Source organism: Thalassophryne amazonica, chromosome 4 (assembly GCF_902500255.1).
Source record: "Thalassophryne amazonica chromosome 4, fThaAma1.1, whole genome shotgun sequence".
Taxonomy (NCBI): Eukaryota; Metazoa; Chordata; class Actinopteri; order Batrachoidiformes; family Batrachoididae; genus Thalassophryne; species Thalassophryne amazonica.
The window spans coordinates 11,087,968-11,097,601 of NC_047106.1; the positions used below are offsets into that span (position 1 = coordinate 11,087,968).

The 9,634-nt window shown below is 39.2% G+C and overlaps 1 protein-coding gene across 1 annotated transcript in view; it reads left to right on the forward strand.

The window, feature by feature from the left end:
- Nucleotides 1-6,440, forward strand: part of LOC117509098 (testis-expressed protein 12-like) — a 33,198-nt gene extending 26,758 nt beyond the window's left edge. The window contains exons 4-5 of the mRNA XM_034168885.1: nucleotides 541-592; nucleotides 6,207-6,440. Coding sequence (XP_034024776.1) covers nucleotides 541-592; nucleotides 6,207-6,351 — 197 coding nt within the window. The 3' untranslated portion in view covers nucleotides 6,352-6,440. The remainder of the gene's footprint in view (nucleotides 1-540; nucleotides 593-6,206) is intronic.
- Nucleotides 6,441-9,634: the final 3,194 nt, after the last annotated feature.

Below are 9,634 nucleotides of genomic sequence, written 5' to 3' on the forward strand. Positions count from 1 at the left end.
TAATAAACCCTTCATGAGTTAAATGGTAATACTAGTTCTACTACTAATAATAATATTAACAATAATAAACAAAGCTCTGGAATGTGTTTTGTTTTTATGATTCAGAATAAATGCAAGTGAATGAATAAATATCTTCAGCTTTCAGCAAGGATGGACTGCGTTTACACAGTACAAGCAGGTTGCCTGTTAAAATCCACAGGCTCTGGAGGCAGGTCAGATACACGGGTCACATGATACCCTCAGAATGTCCTCACAGTGTCACAGTGCTGTGTGTTTAGCAGTAAATCAGCAGCACGTCATTTTCCTGAGTCTTATCGTTGAGTCAAAATCTGCTGTTACCAATATTTGTTAAAAAATGTCTCTGTTTAGTTTTTAGCTGATGGTATACACAGAATCTGTTAGTTTTAATCATAGGATGGAATCTATAGTTCTGAATGTACCAGAACAGATACTGTATTATGCAGCTAGTGTAATGGATTGTGGATTTTCTGTTTTTATTGACTGCATTACTTGCCCTTTTGATTTTTTTTTTTTTAATAGGTGCAAGTAAAGATGTCAACATGCTGCTTTTAGAATGTGCTGAAGTATTAAGGTAAGTCATATTTAAGCAGCTGGATATTCACGTTCCTTTACTGATCAATGTCTGGTGACCCATTATGGTAAAAACCTCATGAAAGTCTGATGTACAACCCGAGTTCCAATGAAGATGGGACATTTTGTAAAATGTAAATAAAAACAGAATACAGTGATTTGCAAATCCTCTTCAACCTGTATTCAATTGAATACACCACAAAGACAAGATAGTTAATGTTCAAACTGATGAACATTATTGTTTTTGTGCAAATATTTCCTCATTTTGAAATGGATGCCTGCAACACGTTTTAAAAAGCTGGGACAGTGGTATGTTTACCACTGTGTTACATCACCTTTCCTTCTGACAACACTCAATAAGCATTTGGGAACTGAGGACACTAATTGTTAAAGCTTTGTAGGTGGAATTCTTTCCCATTCTTGCTTGATGTACGACTTCAGTTGTTCAACAGTCCGGGGTCTCCGTTGTCGTATTTTGCACTTCATAATGCGCCACACATTTTCAATGGGCGACAGGTCTGGACTGCAGGCAGGCCAGTCTTGTACCCGCACTCTTTTACTATGAAGCCACGCTGTTGTAACACGTGCAGAATGTGTCTTGGCATTGTCTTGCTGAAATAAGCAGGGACGTCCCTGAAAAAGACGTTGCTTGGATGGCAGCATGTGTTGCTCCAACACCTGGATGTACCTTTCAGCATTGATGGCGCCATCACAGATGTGTAAGTTGTCCATGCCATGGGCACTAACACACCCCCATACCATCACAGATGCTGGCTTTTGAACTTTGCGCTGGTAACAATCTGGATGGTCTTTTTCCTCTTTTGGCTGGAGGACACGTCGCCCTTGATTTCCAAAAACAATTTGAAATGTGGACTCATCAGACCACAGCACATATTTCACTTTGCATCTGTCCATTTCAAATGAGCTCAGGCCCAGAGAAGGCGGCGGCGTTTCTGGATGTTGTTGATGTTTGGCTTTCGCTTTGCATGGTAGAGTTTTAACTTGCACTTGTAGATGTAGCGACGAACTGTGTTAACTGACAATGGTTTTCTGAAGTGTTCCTTAGCCCACGTGGTAAGATCCTTTACACAATGATGTCGGTTTTTAATGCAGTCCCATCTGAGGGATCAAAGGTCACGGACATTCAGTGTTGGTTTTCGGCCTTGCTGCTTACGTGTAGAAAGTTCTCCAGATTCTCTGAATCTTCTGATTATATTATGGACTGTAGATGATGGAATCCCTAAATTCCTTGCAATTGAACATTGAGAAACATTGTTCTTAAACTGTTGGATTATTTTTTCACGCAGTTGTTCACAACGTGGTGATCCTCACCCCGTCTTTGCTTGTGAATGGCTGAGCCTTTTTTTATACCCAATCATGACACTCACCTGTTTCCAATTATGTGTTCTTTGAGCATTCATCAACTTTCCCAGTTTTTTGTTGCCCCGTCCCAACTTTGTTGAAATGTGTTGCAGGCATCCATTTCAAAATGAGCAAATATTTGCACAAAAGCAATAAAGTTTATCAGTTTGAACATTAAATATCTTGTCTTTGTGGTGTATTCATTTGGATATAGGTTGAAGAGGATTTATTCTGTTTAATTTACATTTTACACAACATCCAAACTTCATTGGAATTGGGGTTGTACAGTTGTGGTCAGACGTTTACATAGACTCATCATGAGCATGAATATCACTGTAATTTTGGGCTTTAATGATGTTTAATGAACTATTCTTTTGTCAGGGTGGAATGAGTGTCCAGTCAATATCATGACTGGCTTTAAAAACAAGAATTGACTGCACAAGTTGGAATTCATTTGGGATCTACTCTAATCCACACAGGGTCAAAATTATACATACAGGCTCTAATATTTGTTGGAATGTGTTTGTCTATATGTGGCCCTGTGACAGACTGGTGTCTTGTCCAGGGTGTACCATGCCTCGTGTTCTTTGACTGCTGGGAAAGGCTCCAGCCCCCCGCAACCCTTAAGGAGTAAGCGGTTGAAGATAAGTGAGATGAGTCCCTTAGCCAGACACTTTTGGTAGCCCTCAACATGCTTCTGGCATAATTGTGGCTGGAAATGTAATCACTTTTCTTGGCAGAATTCATAGAGTTCATTAAAAGTGGTTGATTTCATGGCACAGAGCCAGATTTTAAGTGTAGTCCACAAATTTTCAATGGGGTTGAGATCAGATCTTTGGGAAGGCCAGTCCAGAAGCTTAATGCTAGCCTGCTTTAATCCAACCTACAATTAGTTTCGATGTGTGTTTGGATCATCATCCTGTTGGAACAGCCAATTGTGGTCATTTTTCAACTTATCTTGCTATTAATTTGAGGTGTTGAGAAATTTGGACTTCTTCCTCTTCCTTCATTACTCCATCCACTTTGTGCAGTGGACCAGGACCATTGGCACTCAAACAGCCCCAGAGCATGCTACCACCACCATGCTTTACAGTTGATACAATGCTCTTAGCTTTAAAAGCCTCACCTTTACTCCTCCAAACATACCTTTTGTCATTGTGGCCACATAGTTCAACCTTTGTCTGACTGTAAAACCTTGTTCATGTGGGCAGCTGCAAATTTCAGTTGAGCCTGAAGGTGTTGACTTTGGAGCAGGCAGTGGTGGGCACAGCAAACCAAAAAGTTAGCTTCGATAGCAAATAATCAGCTAACTGAAAAGTTATCTTTTATGGAGCTAAACCGATAACTTTCAGTGTTGTCTCTGGTACACTTACAACTAACAAGCTGAATCGCTTCTGGTAGCGTCAAAGGCGACCACAGACCCAAACAACGAGTCAGCACTTCTGTGCATCCTGCCCACTGCTGGAAGCTCCTGTTTACTACATAGTTTATAGCAGTGAAACAGCTGAGAGGAGCTGCAAAGCTCAACTCTCTACACAATAGCAATGTCACAGTGAGGCAGAGGTCTTGGAAAATAAATCAGTGCTGACTTATGGTTTGAAGTGTAAATAAAATTAATACAGATAGAATAACTCCATTAATGTCACTTCTGTCATTTGTACAAAGGTAAAATATAACATATATCTTTTAATTTTAAATAATGCACTAATTCTGAAGTTTTGTAACAAACACAGACAGATGCCAAAGGGATTATGGGTAAATGAGCCTCCACTAACACTGATTGGTTGACTCATTCTTTCTATGTAAAAACCAACACGTTAATATGAGGTTTGTGTGTTGGTGTTTACATATAAATGTGCTTTTGTAAAATTTGAGTGTCTCAAATGCATTTCTTCTGTCATGAATGTACTGAGGTTACCCATAATGCACTTTGTGGAGACACAATGTTCACACTAAAACCTTCAACATTAGTGCATTACTTTAAAACTAAAACATACATCTGATATTTTCACTTTATAAAACTTCAAATTTCAATTTAAATAACTTGTCCAAAATTAGTTTGGTTAAATTTTTAACCATAAGTTAAAACTGTGCCTGTTGATGACTTGGGTGATATTGCCATCACATCCGTATGGGGTAAAAAGAAATGAGCTTTTCTTTGCTGTGACCAGCTCGGCCACCTAACTATCGTCCATGCCGATGTTAAGCTGTCTTCTCTGTGGACAGTGACACTGGTGCTCCAGCAGTTTGTAATTCATGACAGGCTTGAGCTTTGGTGGTTCCTGGGTTGTTCCTGAACATAATTACTAAAGTTAATTATGGAGTTCCACAAGGTTCTGTGCTAGGACCAATTTTATTCACTTTATACATGCTTCCCTTAGGCAGTATTATTAGACGGCATTGCTTAAATTTTCAATGTTACGCAGATGATACCCAGCTTTATCTATCCATGAAGCAGAGGACACACACCAATTAGCTAAACTGCAGGATTGTTTTACAGACATAAAGACATGGATGAGCTCTAATTTCCTGCTTTTAAACTCAGATAAAACTGAAGTTATTGTACTTGGCCCCACAAATCTTAGAAACATGGTGTCTTACCAGATCCTTACTCTGGATGGCATTACCCTGACCTCTAGTAATACTGTGAGAAATCTTGGAGTCATTTTTGATCAGGATATGTCATTCAAAGCGCATATTAAACAAATATGTAGGACTGCTTTTTTGCATTTACGCAATATCTCTAAAATTAGAAAGGTCTTGTCTCAGAGTGATGCTGAAAAACTAATTCATGCATTTATTTCCTCTAGGCTGGACTATTGTAATTCATTATTATCAGGTTGTCCTAAAAGTTCCCTGAAAAGCCTTCAGTTAATTCAAAATGCTGCAGCTAGAGTACTAACGGGGACTAGAAGGAGAGAGCATATCTCACCCATATTGGCCTCTCTTCATTGGCTTCCTGTTAATTCTAGAATAGAATTTAAAATTCTTCTTCTTACTTATAAGGTTTTGAATAATCAGGTCCCATCTTATCTTAGGGACCTCATAGTACCATATCACCCCAATAGAGCGCTTCGCTCTCAGACTGCAGGCTTACTTGTAGTTCCTAGGGTTTGTAAGAGTAGAATGGGAGGCAGAGCCTTCAGCTTTCAGGCTCCTCTCCTGTGGAACCAGCTCCCAATTCAGATCAGGGAGACAGACACCCTCTCTACTTTTAAGATTAGGCTTAAAACTTTCCTTTTTGCTAAAGCTTATAGTTAGGGCTGGATCAGGTGACCCTGAACCATCCCTTAGTTATGCTGCTATAAACTTAGACTGCTGGGTGGGTTCCAATGATGCACTGTTTCTTTCTCTTTTTGCTCTGTATGCACCACTCTGCATTTAATCATTAGTGATTGATCTCTGCTCCCCTCCACAGCATGTCTTTTTCCTGGTTCTCTCCCTCAGCCCCAACCAGTCCCAGCAGAAGACTGCCCCTCCCTGAGCCTGGTTCTGCTGGAGGTTTCTTCCTGTTAAAAGGGAGTTATTCCTTCCCACTGTCGCCAAGTGCTTGCTCACAGGGGGTCATTTTGACCGTTGGGGTTTTTACGTAATTATTGTATGGCCTTGCCTTACAATATAAAGCGCCTTGGGACAACTGTTTGTTGTGATTTGGCGCTATATAAATAAAATTGATTGATTGATTGATAAAGTATTGGTGCTTCAGTATTAAAAAAAAAAAAACTTTTAGTAGATAAAAAATTTGTAATTCACTTTTGTGGTGAGTAGAAGTTCATCTTGTGGACCAAAAAAAAAAAAAAAGCTCAAAAAATATTTGAATAAAAATTCAAATATTTTTTGAGTATTAAATAAAATGAAATAAATTTCATTTTTATTGCAAAAATGATGAGCATATTGAGTTCATCTGAGACGGTGATTAAAAAGTATTTGAAATATTGTGGAATTCCAAAATAAATTTCTGATTTATAAAAGATGATTAACAAACAGTGCTGTCAGAAATGATTATTTTTAAATTTTTTTTTCATCTTAATGTAACCCCTGATCCTGTCAGATCTCAGCAGTAAAGTGAAGTAGATCCTGATTTGCATTTGGCTGTGAGACCACTCAGGAGCAGCGTATAGGTCTCTCCAAGTGTCAGACTTGGACCAAATGGCAGTGTGAATCTCTGCTGGAGCAGCTGAAGGAAAGAAGGAAAAAAGAATTCAACAGTTTTTGTTTTTGAGGGTTACGTTGCCATGTTTGCTGTGTTTCAGTGAGCGAGCTGCAGCCGACGCCTCTCAAGTGAAGGAGCTGGATGACATTCTGAGAGAAGCTCAAAACCTCGAATCTTTCCTGAAAGAAAAGAAAAATCACCTGCGTCAAACGTTGGCTGTCATTTCTGATAAACTGCAGAGTTAATTAAGCCTGGGCATGTTATTTATTTATTTATTCATTAAATTGCCACATCTACCATTTTTGTGCATTAATTGTTTTGTTGTTTTTTTTTATTCATGTGGTTCATGCAATTCAAACACTGTGATATAAAGTACAGATGAAATTGAGATATTGGCAAAGTACAAAGTGAAATTATTCTGATATTCAATAAAGTGACATGTTTAAGCCTACATGTTTTAATGTTTTTTATGGAACTTAAATGTGATTTATTCATCAGCAGCAGCATCATTTGACTGTTTTGTGACTCAGACTTTTATCATATATTCCCTCAAATGAACAAATTAAATGAATCATAACTAGCCTTGCAGTGCTGAAAACGCATTTTAACATTTTACCATCATAAAGGATGTTTAATTATCAGATGATTAATGATTATTTCATATCAGATGATTGATTCCCATTTAAAAGTTGAAAGATGACAAAAAACAAACACTTCCTACATATAAAGGATGAGAAACTGAATAAATGTTGTCAAGTATTTAAAATATTTCACTCTGATGTGTAGTTTTCACCAAATTATAACAGCATCACATTCTCCTGCAGCTTGTTGGTGGCCCCTGGTGGTAGATGGAGAAAGACATCAAATTGAAGAAAAACCTGGAATGGAGGACAATTGCCAGTTTCATTACTGTGTTTATGACAAAACTCAGTAATGATACAAATTAAGAAGGTCATGCAACACTGTATGTCACCTTTTCAGACTACTTTTAAGGCAACTTAAAAGTTTGATTAACCAACTCAAGCGCGTTGTCAAAATTATTGTAGGATTTAAAGAAGCACTGCTAATATTTATGCTGTTTACTTGTTTACAAAAGCTCACTTGATCCTGATTTTCCATATGAATACAAAACAATCCTTCTGACTTTTTGGATTTTAAGCAGATGGTTTCAGAAAAGTTTTTTGTATATTTAAGAACTACTGCAAAATGAAATCTGAACAGACAGAACTAACAATAAATATTATAAAATATGACTGTGACATTTAAAATAAATTTAAAAAACAATCTACTTGCTATTTGTCCAAATTCCAGGTTGTTTTTTCTTTTCTTTTTTTTTTTTATTTAACTGGGTGCGACTTGGACACTCTGCGTCTTGCAGGCTGCTGTGTCACACAGCTTTAATCCTCAGATCGTTGCTCTGATTGGACTCAGCTGTTTCAGATGCCCACACCTGAAGCCAGTGACCTTTGACCTCCTCACTGATCATCAGCAGCCTGCTTATAAAAGTGTGTTTTCCAGTTGCTTCTGTTTGATGCTGATTTCATCTTATGTTTGTCTTTGGGTGTGGGTTGTTTTTTTAAATGATATTTATTTTTGGTTTTGTTTCATGAATATTATGCAGGATTCATGTTTTTATTCATCTTTAAATTTAGAGGGTATATTCAATAAAACCCCTGTCTTAAAAACAAACCACAACTTGTGCAGATGTTTTCTTTATATTATGTGGCAAATATTGGCAAATGATAATATTCAGTCATTAAGGTCAATATAAAATGACCAAATTAAGAAAGCAAACAGTTTGCAGTCGTATGAAAAAGATTGGACACTCGAGCTAGTACACACATTATAATAAAACGTACAAATCAGCACTTATTTGGAAATGTGTAAAATTTAAAAATGGCAATGTTGTATTTAAAAAACTGAAATTATGCACTTAAAATTCTCAAAACAAATATGCAACATCTGAAGATATATATATATAGGAGCTCGGTCACTTGGGAGTTGCTTGGAGTCAGTCGCTGCTCTTCCACATTGAAAGGAGTCAGTTGAGGTGGCTCGGGCATCTTTTCCGGATGCCCCCTGGACGCCTCGCTGGAGAGGTGTTCCGGGCACGTCCCATTGGGAGGAGGCCCCGGGGAAGACCCAGGACACGCTGGAGGGACTACATCTCTCGGCTGGCTTGGGAACGCCTTGGGGTTCCCCCAGAGGAGCTGGGGGAGGTGTGTGTGGATCGGGAGATCTGGGCGGCTTTGCTTGAGCTGCTGCCCCCGGAGTCGTTGCGCCATTTCCTTGCAAAGAAAAAACGACGAGAGACTCCACCCGTCGTCACACAAAGGCTGCTTATAAGCAAATGACGCAACTGACAGGCGTGAAAAAAAAATCACACATGCGCACGAAGGTTCAAGGTTTGCTCATGCAAGCACACGTGATTCAAATCCATCAGGTTTTTGAAAAAAAAAAAAGGTCGGATACTTTTCTAACAGACCTTGTATATACATGCCCGTATATAGAGGGGGTTCAGGGGTTCAACCGCACCCCACCCCCCGAGAATTCTGCTGATTTTTTTCTGATCTGGATATCAACGTTATGTATTTTCATTGATAATAAGCAACAAGCACTAACTGTTACACAGCTATTGTCACACACCCTCAAGTTTCAGTTTCCTCTGCCAGAGTAATCCCTTATACGAGGTCTATTAGAAAAGTATCCGACCTTATTATTTTTTCAAAAACCATATGGATTTGAATCACGTGTGATTACATCAGACATGCTTGAACCCTCGTGGGCATGCGAGAGTTTTTTCACGCCTGTCGGTTACGTCATTCGCCTGTGGGCAGTCTTTGAGTGAGGAGTCGTCCACCCGCTCGTCGATTTTTTTCATTGTTTAGGAATGGCTCAGAGACTGCTGCTTTGTTTGATAAAAATTTTTTCAAAACTGTAAGGCACAACTGAGTGGACACCATTCAATAAATTCAGCTGGTTTTCGGTAAAACTTTTAACGGCTGATGAGAGATTTTGGTCTGGTAGTGTCGCTTTAAGGACGGTCCACGGCGCCTGACGGCGATCTGCGCTTCGAGGCGGCAGCGTCTCGCCGTTTCAAGTTGAAAACTTACACATTTCAGGCTCTGTTGACGCAGTAAGTCGTCAGAGAACAGAGAACTTTCAGAAGAAGTCGGCATGAGGAGTTTATTCGGACATTCCATTGTTAACGGTCATTTTGTAATGAAAGAACGTGCGGGCAGAGTCACATGTCAGGCCGGACCCGACCGCGGGGGGTCGCGGCAGGAAAAACACCTCCGTTGGAAATCTTAACGGGCAAGTTGGAACATGCCCAAGCTGTTAAACAATTTCTCAGTTACTCACTTGTTGAAAGCCATTAAAAGCCGCCTGAATTCTACAAATGGTTTTCAACACGGAGGTGTTTTTCCTGTCGCGGCGCACACAGATTTGCCGAGTCGTCACGGAAACGACTCGGCGAATTTGCGCGTACGTCTTTCATTAAAAAAATGTCCTTAAACAGTGGAATGT